The sequence below is a fragment of the Rhipicephalus microplus genome, chromosome 2, assembly GCF_043290135.1.
Source record: "Rhipicephalus microplus isolate Deutch F79 chromosome 2, USDA_Rmic, whole genome shotgun sequence".
In the NCBI taxonomy this organism is placed as follows: Eukaryota; Metazoa; Arthropoda; class Arachnida; order Ixodida; family Ixodidae; genus Rhipicephalus; species Rhipicephalus microplus.
In genome coordinates this window covers 137,288,131-137,301,532 of record NC_134701.1, presented here as the reverse complement: position 1 = coordinate 137,301,532, position 13,402 = coordinate 137,288,131, and the positions used below count along the sequence as shown (strand labels likewise).

The following is a 13,402-nucleotide window of genomic DNA, read 5'->3' as shown; positions in this document are numbered from 1 at the left end:
AAAGTAATATGCAAGAATCTCGGCAGAAAACATTACTTTGTCATACGTGGAGAGGCACTTGAAGTTGTTAAGGAGTATGTTTACTCATGACAGGTAATAACCGTGGAGCCGAACCACGAGACAGAAGTAACTAGAAGAATAAGAATGGCGTGGAGGATATTTGCCAAGCACTCTCAATTCATGACAGGTAGATTGCCATTATCGCTCAAGAGGAAGGTATACAACAGCTGCATATTGCCGGTACTTAGCTACGGAGCAGAAACCTGGAGACTTACAAAGGGGGTTCAGCTAAGAAAGTTAGGTGGGCCGATGAGATAAAAAAGTTTTCATGTGTAAAGTGGCAACGAAAAGCACAAGACCAGGTTGATTGGCAGATCTTGGGAGAGGCTTTTGCCCTGCAGTGGGCGTAGTCAAGATAATGATGATGATGATCATCATCATCATCATCGTTATCATATCATTATACGCTTGAATTCTGGATTAATTTACTGTTAAAAACAAGCAGGGCCTTTGAGAAAGGGGTGCACCGCCTCTCGCCGCTAGGTAGCGCGTACACAAAACACTTTCTATATCAAATTTTTCAGCACAGTCCAAGATACGCACGTGGAAACGTGGACGATGATGTACATACGTTGTTATCATTCCCGTGATATCAGGACCAAAAAAACATGCTGATAAGAGATTTACTGTCACTCGAGTGTTAGCCCATGACTCTTCGAAAAATCCTAGGAACATGTTAAGTATACCTGGTTGCTCTTTGTGAAGATTTTTTTCCCTACAGTGCTTTTTACATATAATTTTATCCGTGAATATGACCAGCTGATGCTATACAAAGGTTAGCATAAAACTCTCGCTGCAGACAGTCTGCATATTTCTTGTAGGAAAAGGTAGTGTACTCAGAAATTATTCGAAACAACTGGCCAGACTAATTTTACACACATAAATTGACCTGACTGCGTAGCGCTTTGGGTCACTACTGTTCAAATTAATTCTGCGTCTTTATGACAGAGAATTTTCAATTTTAGTGCTGCCAAGTAATGTGACGTAGTGTGCTGTTCTTTTAAACATGAATGTATGGTTTTCGTGTAATTCCTTTTTATTGGAACTAACTTGTTACGAGACGGTACAGTATACTATGTGTTTTTCGTCATGATATGTTAAGGTACGATGTGACTGAATCATGTGACTGCTCTTTATGAATTTATTTTGCACTACTCTGCTTTACAAATATCCTTTCATTAGTGAAAATGAATGGCCCAATGCTATACAAAGGTGCCGACACTTTCTATATAGTATATTACAATAAAAGTCACCTTCCTCATTGTACCAATACACAATTCACTTTTTGAGCCATTTAAAATATTTATGCCTAATCTTGGGACGTACGTCGAAAACTAATAAAAACAGACTACAAAAACAGACTACAGTGAAATTTGGTATACCTTTAAATGAATTTCTCAAATAGCATCCAGCCTAGCTTTGCCGTGATACATTCATAACAATGCCACTATTACTTTCGGTTATGGTGACGCTCTCTCTCTCACTTTTCTTATACGTAACAGCCCGACAGGATCGTTTCAACTGAAAAACAACTTATGAAGACGCTGACGACGATACTCATTCTAGATGAAGTGCATTTATAATTGCGTCAAAATGGGCGCGCTGTGAAGACATCAAATCAAGTATTCATAACTGCACACCTTTCGTTGTATCTGCTGGATATGAGCGAGGGCCCAGGCTAGAGGACCGGTTGATCCCAAACACCCATCTTGACGTTGAAGCGCTCATTGACGACCATTTGCAGAAGTTCCAGTCATAGAAGTCACAGCTTATCAGCTCCGCTGCAGTAGATTACGTGAATGTTTTTAGGTAAGCGTACAAGGCGTAATTACTTTTCCCTGATGCACACCGACAAAGAGTGACTTCATGAGCGCCAGAGCAGGCAGCGTCTCACTTTGAGTGCATAGCTCTCCAGCCATGAGGCGAAATTTCAGTGAGACACCATGTCACGTTCGGTTTGATGTTATTATTGGAGAAGCGAGAGTTTACCGCAATTCGTTGCTTTTAGCTCCTATTCAAGTAGTTCATCGTACGGGCGTTGCGAAAACTTGTTACTAAAGTCATTGGGTGATATGTGTTCGGCTTTATCTTACAATTTAAATACGAGCGTTTGTTGCGATGTATTAGGCTAATAGAAAACCAGAAACCTTGCTTTGTATAACTATTTACTGCTATGCTATGGAAGTGCGCACTCCGTGATTTGGGTGAACTGTAGTTTTTCTAAAAGTAAAACTTGTAAGTGAAACCGTATGAGCTATGCAGCGATGATGACTGAAGATGGCAGTAAAGTGCAGCATGCTCACTGCTAAGTCTGGTATTTCGGTAAATAAGTGTTGCATGATTTCCCCATGTGAAACATTACTAACCTAGCTCTATATTTGAGATATAGAGCTCTAATGAATCCCATAGACAAAATAGGGCTCTTGTCTTTCCTTGTCCTTAGCTGAAGACTTCGTTCTTATTGTTGGTTGGGCCGATTGTTAGAAATATTATGGCTTATAACCATTGTTATAAAGATATGATTAACAATGAGTTACAAAGTGGCGTAGCAATTCAGTCCCACTTTCAAAGACGAAGCACTCACTTGCAGAGAGAGCCTCGCTGTCTTTTGGGAAGGTGTCACAACGATCGCGGTGCACAATGGCGATGTCATCAAGTGCGACGAATGCTGGCGTTGAGGCAGGACCAACCGTCGCCCGGAATACCACCTTGTAAACCATAAGAAAAAATCGCGTTACCTGCTGTTTTTTTTTTGCTTTACGCTGCAAATGCAGTCTCTTAAGGGGACACAATTCAAAGACAGCTCTGACAACGTATATTTTCAGAAGTGCAATTATTTTAAACATTTGGAATCTAACGAATCTAATACATCAAAAGCGTTCATATTTGTTGTTCATGTAAATACTCTAGATAATGTGAAATATAACTGTGCGCATTTTCCTATCGTACAGTAAATGAATCGTCAGTGCGCAATTTTTCTAACAGGTGTTGAGATTATCTTAAGAAATGTAGAGCCTTAAGCGGACCTAGAGCGTCGTCAGTTTTACTGTCAGAATTTGCTTATGTTTCCCATACAGCTGATAAATCAAGTCTTCTCTCAAACCTCCCAAACAATCACTGATCTGCGGCTTCGCAACCATCTTTGAGCTAGCTTTGAATATTTTCTTGTAGCCTGCTGCCTAATGTGCAACACGTCACCTTCAAAACTAAGTAAAATATTGTGTGGCCGTATATGGAATTATTTCAGCATCTGAACGAAAAGTGTCGATAATTTAAAAGTTCTTATAACGCGTAGATATTTTGCGGCTCTATTATAATAAATAATATATGTTCATAGTCATAAACATCAAAAATTTTATTATGGCAATAACTTTTAATGTTTCTTTCATCAGCATTATTCAGCTGGGCATGTTCATTGATTAATAAAGGGCAAAAACGGTTCGCACTTAAACAGAAACCAAAGATTTCGAATTAAGACAAAGAGTGGAGATGAACACATTGAAATAGTAAGATACGAAGTACACAGCGTAGCGAATATATCAATCGAGAATGCGGAGGAGTGCTGGATGCATAAGGTACCTTATAAATATATATATATATATATATATATATATATATATATATATATATATATATATATATATATATATATATATATATATATATATATATATATATATATATATATATATATATATATATATATATATATATATATATATATATATATATATATTTACTCATAGGTCTACTGTGTAATCCTGACATCAAAAAATATTGCAAATGAGTTTCCGTGGAAGCCCACCAGGAGGCGGAAGGGTTAAGAAAAAAAAAACATCACAACCAACCGATTCCTGGTGCCGGATTTCAACTCCGAACCAGAATGCATTTTTTAGTAACTGAGAGGCTTTTCTTTCTGAGAAATCCGTATGGATTTTCTTGTGGCTTCGTGCTTAAATTGCCTGGTTGTCTTCTTTCCCTTTGTTAACGAAAAAAATAAATTTAAAACTCTTGCCGAAGAGTGTCCGGTGAACTGACATCTACTGTGCGAAGAATGTTGTCGAACATTTTTACAGAAAACTTCTAGGCATTTTCTACGAGGTACGGCTCGACGCACAGAATAGACATTGTGAACCTTATCGCATCTGTGTGAAATATTTTACTCTCACCCTATTCCTGTGGGGCACAGCGATGCGTCCCAACTGCCATTCTGAGGACTCCCCACTTTTCTGTTTCCACAAAGGAAGACGATCGTGTTCCATCTCAGTTGGGTTTCGTATTATCACCTGCAAGAAAGAGCATTTAAAGGCAAGAAAAAATAATGTCAGCCCTATATGTAGCCCTGTTGACTCAATATTGAATGCAAATGTCACTAGAATTTCATGCGCCTCTCAGTAGTATCGCCTTACGTCTTTTTTCTACTTTTACAATGCCGTTACGTTCTAATGGTAAGCAGGATACAGACACTGATAAGAAGTAGATAATAATGTGATTTTTTGAACGGGGAAAGCAACTATCGTTTCTTATCTGTATTCAATAACACCACTATACCATTTGAGATGGCTTGTGTCTTTTATTGCTACTCCAGACTCAGCAAAAGCCTACCGATCATTGACAATTGTACACATAAAAATAAAGCGCCACTGAAATAATAACAGTTACGCAGTTGTAAAGTGCCCGCATTATCGCGCTTTACCAGGCCGGGTGGGAATGTACAGTGCAGAGCGCATTCCATAGTTCTCAATAACATGACCTCCGTAGTGTAGCTCGCAAGGCATTACATATATTTCATAAAATACATAACTATATCGAATAACAGATATTAATGTATATAGTAATTGAAGCATCACCAAGCGCTAGATGTCGTATAAAGCAAAACATTCGTGACCAAATCACGTCAAACACAACATGTCTCATACCTGTTTTTCTTAACTATTGGCCATCTATATTACTTAAGTACCTGTAAGAAGGCAGCTTTACAAATAGCCTCACTAGCATGCATACACCCCACATATACAACCTGCTGCACTTGAAAATAGTACATTGTAATGCTGGCACTAATTTTCGAAAGTGCATGATATTGCTAGAAATATAAACAAATTAATTATTGTACCTTGAGTTCCGACTTGTCTCCAGAGATGATGTACCAAAACTCTGCGCACTGCGTTACCTTGCTGCTATAGGAAAGAATCTCACTGATGAGATCACCTTCATCTCCAAGTTTCTGCGCGTAGTTGCTGAAGAAAACGTAAGAACCTGCAAGGATATAAATAAAATATTTGCATTAAACAGACGGTCACACGACAAGCACTGACAGAATGTATGTAGCAGAGCAACCATCCAATGCTACTGCACTCAGGTCAATACACTCAGGTCAAAAAATTTAGTCAGGTTCATTTTACATTTATAGTTTTAGGGGACTCACACAGTGAAATAGAATGCCTAAAAGAAAATAACTGTGTAACGTTTGGAGTATTGGGCTTGTACAAACATTTTTCCACCCTAACATGCCACGGGGCCTCCTCAGGCCGCCTTAGCACAGAGTGCCAGTCATGAAACGCTACTTACAATATTTCTGTGACATGAAAGACAATTTTCGTCAACATCTCACGAAAAGTTTTCACCGAGGTGGACTGTCGCGATCGCTTGGTTCCGCTCAGTACTATTTCTTCTTGGACCTAATCTCCGAAACTTAAATGGTTGAAAAGGCGGGCAAATATTCAGATTTTTTTTATCGTAATTTGAAACAATACTTGCAGATGTGAATTGAAAAACAGTCCCATTCTCATTTTTCACTTCCTCTTCACCACTACATTGATGCGCTCCAAGCCCATTCAAACGGTCGGTGTCGCCAATATATTTCGTACAAAGTCGAAATATATAACACCGCCCCACAAGTTACGTGTGCTCCGAATGAAAAAAAAAAGGATGGCTGCTAACGATCGCTGCTTAAGCTCAGAAAGAGGGTGTCGGTCGTCACATTCATGCAAAGCACTTGGAGGGAGCTGCGTGGATGCGGCTGCTACTGCGAACTTTGACCTGCCAAGCTTGGTCACCGGTGGTCCCACTCACCGTATCACTATAGTAGATCAGCTATAGCTCCTTCGTATGAGTTGTGTCTTCATCAATCGGCTTGTAATGACGTGACAGACTGGAGAAAGGTGGTTTCACTCACTACAACAACCACATTATTTTACGCCAGCGTTTTGCTTAGTTAGCCTAGGTCAAATGTTGAAGAAATGAGTTGCAGGCTGTATTATCGCGATAGCAAATATATGGACACTCTCCACTGGATTTCACTGCCAGCGTCAATGTCGAAGTCACGCACCGTATATGTATACGTATCTATATATAGGAAAACGCAAGAAAAAAAGCCCAGAAAAAAAAAAAACTCCAGCGCGCGGACTCTAAGATGAGAGCTCCGCTTCGTCAATGTGAGGCGTTAACCATTGGACCTCCGAGGGGTACCTCCTTAAAAGTTCAAACGGCAATCTATTTATATTTACCGCTTACCACTGTTGGCGGGCATCTCGGGGGGGGAGGGGGGATGGTAGGGGTATCGGGCTTTCAGCATTATCAGCAAGATGGCGCATTGACCGCGCGGCAGCTCTGATCTTCCATGCGTAGTTTTGCCCTCGGAGAGGAGGGGAGTGGACGACTTCTCGCGCTCCCTTATCTCGCTGTGAGGAGGATTATAAGTCACGTCTTGACTGGCGTTGGGTTTACACTGAAACCATTCTGTTGTAGTTACGCCGCGCACAAAGGTCACTGCAATTGTTGCACAGCCTTCATTTGCGAAAAGAGCGCGCTTTTCAGACACAGCAAAGTAATCACTATGACGCTTATTCACGTTCATTTGTACCTCTGAGTAGGTTTCGTGCGTCATATGTGCGTGAGAAATGTGCGGCGTGTTTCAATCTTCTTGCCAATCTGCGCGTGACCTTCCAATTTGTTGCTATCGCGTTTATTTCTTCGCCTTTGCGGCAAAGCTGTGATTTTTTTACATAGCATTGCACATTGTTTTCGAAATGGTCGCTTCAGTGTGGAGATGAAACTGTGATGTTTTTTTATTCAAGTAATGCCTTCAAGATAACGTGGAAGTAGATCAACGCACCGTGCACTCGCTGTCGTTGGTTTCTGTTTTTCATCATATTTTTGGACTTAGCATGGCCAAGAAGCATCGATATTTACGGATTTCGCATAAAATGATAAGTTAACCCTGCAGGCGAGCTTTGTATTGTATCGAATAGGTGCGCATAAGTGTTAATAAGCTGCCCGGCTTCAATATTTATCAATACATTTTTTCCTTCAATATTCCTGTATTCTGCGCTCTGCTGAGCGATACGGTAGATATCAGTGCACCTAAGAAACAGGCTAACTTTGAGGGCTTAGGGATACAAAAAGCTCTGCGGGTCGCTGATTGTAAACAAAGGTCATGAAAACAACAAAAAAAAAGACATTTATTTTCAATAATTGCTAAAAGGACATCATCGGGAGATTTAAAGCTTTCACGTAAATATCGCACACATGTGTCTTTTGTGTCGGCAATGACGGCCACAGACGACGAGATTTTAAGAGATAATGATGAACTTGAGCGTGTAGCGAAATAATCAAATACACAAGCCAGGGACAGGTACACTAAAGGCCCACTTGGCTCTTGAATTTTGCCGCTACTTGCTGATATGTGCAGTCTTAAAAATTCCCCACATTTCCGTTTCAGCAACTATGAACTATCTTGTTCAGATCAAAGTGTCGTGTTTGTTCACTAAAAGGGATCCTAGAATCATAATATCAATTGTTACTACCGAAATTAAAGCTCATCGATAGTATCAGTTGTAACATTATAGGGTTTCTTTGTTCTATCGCCATGCATGTTTCCAAGTGGACATTTAATAAATAGTTTCAGGAGTGCAGCAGTACGTGAAAATTAAACTTGTAGTTTGTTTATGTGCTCCTCCAAAATACTTTTTAAAGACGTTTTTTAAAGTCTCAGAGAAAGCAGCGCAGATGTCTACATGACCTCCTCACTAAGATGCCGGATTTTCAGCCCTTTATCGTTGCGCTATATGCGGCCTATAATGCATATACAAAATATAAAAATAAGGGCTTGAATATAGACCTAACAACACTAACTATATTCGTATGCACTATAAGTCGGCAAACTCATTCATCAGTGGACTTACTCAGGCTCACTCTTGACCCCACTTACGCATAAATATGAGCCTGATTGAAGTTTAATGTAAGTAATGCGAGTGTGAATCAGTTCAGCTGACTATTATAATGGGTGAGCATTAATCCCTTCGCAGATATCCATTTGCGAGTACGTATGACTGAGTTCTATGGCAGTGTTGTTAAAAATGATAAACTTCAATGTGCTTGCGAACGCTGACGTTTCTCAGGGTGTGTCTGAGGATACCATAAAACGCACTTTCAACTGTCTGAAAGTAATTAGATACAAATATCTATTGTCATACGTCCACTTATTGTATATCAGGGGATCATTTATGGCTACATCCGCATCTCCTCATAGTAAGGCCGTGAGTAGGTGGATGAGCGAGAGACAATAGGAGTCAGGTGTCATTCGTATAACCGTAATAAAAATGAAGTCATTTTCTTCTCACGTACACTTCACGACAGTCACTACATACTTTTCACTCAGTCAGCGGCAGTCACTCTCGTACTTATTTATGACCTCCTACTGATCTTACTCGCTGGATTGTTTCTCATGTCTCGCTCCTTTATGTTGTTCGTCTCAACTGCATATATTGGCAGATTCACTGCTACATCGGCATACTCATACTCTCACCGGCCCGTGAGTTGTAGCCTAAGAGAACTCTGCTTAGTAAAAATTTAGTATGAGTGAATCTTAATAGGAATCAGCCATCTCAAGGGGAGTTTTTGTGTGTTTTAGTAGAAAGGAGTCCAGCCAGTGTGATTGTTTGTGAGCTTCAGTGTGAGCGAGCCCAACGCAGCAAGACTGATGGTGCTCGATGTCAAAAAATACGCACGATGTTTGAAGAAAAGTGTGCAATATCCTTGAAAAAAATCAGAGAAATGCGGCAGTTGCTTGATGTGTTCGCAATCGGTGTTTCTGTAGAGACAGGAATCTTAAGATGGTTGACGACATCATTTCGGACATTAATGAAGAGTGATAAATTATCGACAATAAATTTGCAGAATAAGCCGGTTAACTGAAATAAGAGGATTTAAGTCCTTCATGCCAAGCACCCATTGGATGTTTGAGATTTTTAAAAAGCGGCCGCTAGTAATACTTGCGAAGTAATGAAGTTTTGCCAATTTCTGCGACGAAAGCAGAACGTGGAAGAGTGCCACCACTATATTCGTCGCAGACGCACTGAACGAATAAGCCTCGTTATCTCAAACATTACACGACTTCAATTTCAAGGTGTATAGGCTGTACCTTTAGTATAGCACGCATAACGGACAATCGCAAACGCAAGGAGAACTTTACCTCTGTAATTGCTGTCCTAAATAGTGACATCAATGAGGTGTTGGCGGTAACGTGTTAAAAAAACACCGTTGCCGGTAATTCGTTACATTTATTGGTAACTCAGCAATGTATTGTTATGATTTCAGAACTGTAGCGAGTAACGTGCTTACATTACTATATTTAGGTAACGCGTGGTGTCACGTTACTCGTTCCTTTTTCTGTTCTTGGTGCAATTTTTTATGAGGAACGCAGCATCAGACAGTCTGCCAGGCATGGACAAAGTATGCGCGGGCTGAATCTGTTTATGCTGGCTTCATGTGAGAAAGGCTGAGTCATGTCAACACAAACCTAGAAGAGAATCATAGAATTCACTAACTTATTTTTGTGCAAGAGGATTGTAGCAGGTGGGTAGCTGGCACCTAGTCTAAACAAGCTGTCCGAAAACAAAAAGAGCGCGAGGCGTATCATGTGTTCAATGTGATGCTTCGTTCTTGAGAAAAACAAAGAACTTCCCCGAGGGTACCATGAAAAATAACGGCATAATAATGGAGTGAATTATCATGGGTAGGGCTAATTTTCGAAGGGTTTTATCGGCTAACCGTAAATCATCCACTGGCTGCGTCTGTCCGCCCGTACGTGTGTCTGTCTGTCTGTCTGTCTGTCTGTCTGTCTGTCTGTCTGTCTGTCTGTCTGTCTGTCTGTCTGTCTCTGTCTGTCTGTCTGTCTGTTCATTAATCTGTCCGCCCATCTGTCAATCTGTCCATCCATTCGTCTGTCCGTCCTGTATGTATGTATGTATGTATGTATGTATGTATGTATGTATGTATGTATGTATGTATGTATGTATGTATGTATGTATGTATGTAATGTATGTATGTATGTATGTATGTATGTATGTATGTTCGCCTGTCCATTGATTCGTCCGTACGTCTGCCTGTCTGTCTATCCGTCCATCCATCTACTGAACATTTCAAGTACCGCCATCTCCCATATTTTCATCATATATTTATCAAAAACAAGTACCGCCATCCAGGGGACATTCCAAGGACTAGAACAAGAGATGCCTACTACATAGAGGAGACGCGCACGACCAACGCCTTAAAGAGCTGCGTCACTAAAAGAACGTCTGCATGTTAAGGAGAAAAACGAGTACAGTAGCTGAGTAAGCGTTGGGAATGACCACTGCATCAAAGTTTAGGGTCGTGCGTCTACGCCGTAAAAACTAATTATTATAAGTGGCTTTTTGTGGCATCCTGGCTCATTCAGAAGACAGCCGGTAACTCAAGACTCCAAATGCGCGTTGCTGATCGAGAGCCTGCCTCAACAAACTCTTGCGCACTTGAACAATAGGGTGACGCAACGGCAGAAAGAAAAGCCTTAGAAATAGTGCAAGTGGAAAGTGACACGTTATCTTTTTTTCGGGCAGCGCAATAATAAATATTTTTCACTCACTACCTTGATTGACGTCCGTCTGTTTGAACTAAGGCCCATTAATACCGCTGTCAAGGACCACTGCAGGTTAACCAAGGTTACGGATAGTCCCACGGCGCACATAACTACACTTAGCTGTATAGGACCAACTGAGGAACGACGTCTGGACGCATCTGCACGACGCATCAACACATGTCTTCGTAGACTGAAGGCGACGACGATGCGATGCTTCAGGAATAAACCCTGTTTTTACTTGCGCTCCTGGCCAGTGTCCGCTACATTACTTTAACGTTAGTCTACTAGCCATGGCTATCGCAAACGGGCGATTCCGGGAGAGGTCAACTTTCCCACGAAAAGGAATATTTTAGATTTGACTGCTTATTTTATATTTTATGCACATACCACTTAACAGCCTAAAAATGAACGTAGTTTTTTTAGTGCCTAATTTAGTAGTCGAATACATTCAACAGAAGGTAACAATTTCAGCACTCGTCGTTCTCGAACCGAATACCACATAAATGTTATCCTTACAAATACGACATCTTTTGCATGAAATGTATACGCAACAAAATGTAAACTAACATCTTCTGAAACATTTAGAATGAAGAAAAGTACTTTTGAAGAAATATATAAATATGAGGCATTTTGTTATAGGTGCTTTCCAACAGTTGCAGTGGTCTCCGCGATTGCCTACTGGCTTGCGCTGGGCGATTTTGTAAGCCTCAGGCTACCAGTTTCTATTTGGATGATCTCCCCTGGAGGTGCTGCTCGGACCCAGAAAAGACCGATCACTGTTCAAATATTGAGTTAAGTGATTCTTCTTTTGCTGAACCCGTGGTTCATCGAACCTGTTGTTGCATATATTGTCACATTGAGGAAAATGATCACCATGTGGCACAGTCAGAAACAATCACAAGTGACTCTGCAGGTAACTTTAAGCTACTTTAACATTGTAGGATAAAGTCAAGTTTAATAAAATTTCTAGAAAAAAAGGGAGATTCTTAAGCTTGGCATTTATCAGTTGGACGCGATAGCAAAATCTGGCCCCTAGTCCGCCCTTTAACCGATAAGTGCACACTTATTAATATGTTTTGTTACCTATACACACACACACACACACCACACACACGCACACACGCACACACACCACACACACACACCACACACACACACACACACACACACACACACACCACACACACACACACCACACACACACACACACACCACACACACACACACACACCACACACACACACACACACACACACACACACACCACACACAAACACACGCACACACACCACACACAAACACACACACACACACCACACACACACACATACACACACCACACACACACACACGCACACAAACACACACCACACACACCACACACACACCACACACACACACACACACCACACACACACACACCACACACACACACACCACACACACACACCACACACAAACACACACACACACCACACACACACACCACACACACATACACACCACACACACACACACACACGCACACACACACGCACCACACACACACACCACATACACACACGCACACACACACACACCACACACACACACACACACACACACACACCACACACACACACCACACACACACCACACACACCACACACACACACACACACACCACACACACCACACACACACACACCACACACACACACACACATCACACACACACACACACACCACACACACACGCACACACACACACATCACACACACCACACACACACCACACACACACACCACACACACACGTGCACACACACACACACACACACAACACACACACACACACACCACACACACCACACACACACACACACACACACACCCACACACACACACGCGCGCGCACACACACACACACACACACCACACACACCACACACACACACACCACACACACCACACACACACACACACACACCACACACACACATACACACACCACACACACACGCACACACACACACCACACACACACCACACACACACGCACACACACACGCACACCACACACACACACACACACACACACACACACACACGCGCGCGCGCGCGCGCGCACGCAAGCGTAACGTACCCATAGTAATGCAGTGATTGTGCAGTGTAGCCACTTCTCTCTGCTAGAATGGCGCTCTGCTGTAGTTGAGACACGTTTTTTTTTTCAAAATGTGTCCTAGATGTAATACCGACACACACACATACACGCGCGCGCGATTGGTACTTACATACAGGTTTTTCACCTAAAGGAAAAGTCGCACGGCCTCTAGATATACGCCGCTCGCTCGCCACCTCGGAGGCCATAACGAGTCTCACAATGACAGATGGCAGCCCATTATCTAGTATTTGCTCTTTGCTTAATCAACGCCTCAGGAAAGGTATGATATGTTTTGCGCTAGG

The 13,402-nt window shown here is 41.7% G+C and overlaps 1 protein-coding gene across 1 annotated transcript in view; it reads right to left on the bottom strand.

Moving 5' to 3' along the window:
* The window catches only part of LOC119169739 (MAM and LDL-receptor class A domain-containing protein 1), a 242,581-nt gene that overhangs the window by 188,295 nt on the left and 40,884 nt on the right, over window positions 1–13,402 (bottom strand). Inside the window, exons 10-13 of the mRNA XM_075886844.1 lie at window positions 5,174–5,316; window positions 4,230–4,346; window positions 2,645–2,768; window positions 1,701–1,841 (exon numbers count right to left, since the gene is read on the bottom strand). Coding sequence (XP_075742959.1) covers window positions 1,701–1,841; window positions 2,645–2,768; window positions 4,230–4,346; window positions 5,174–5,316 — 525 coding nt within the window. The remainder of the gene's footprint in view (window positions 1–1,700; window positions 1,842–2,644; window positions 2,769–4,229; window positions 4,347–5,173; window positions 5,317–13,402) is intronic.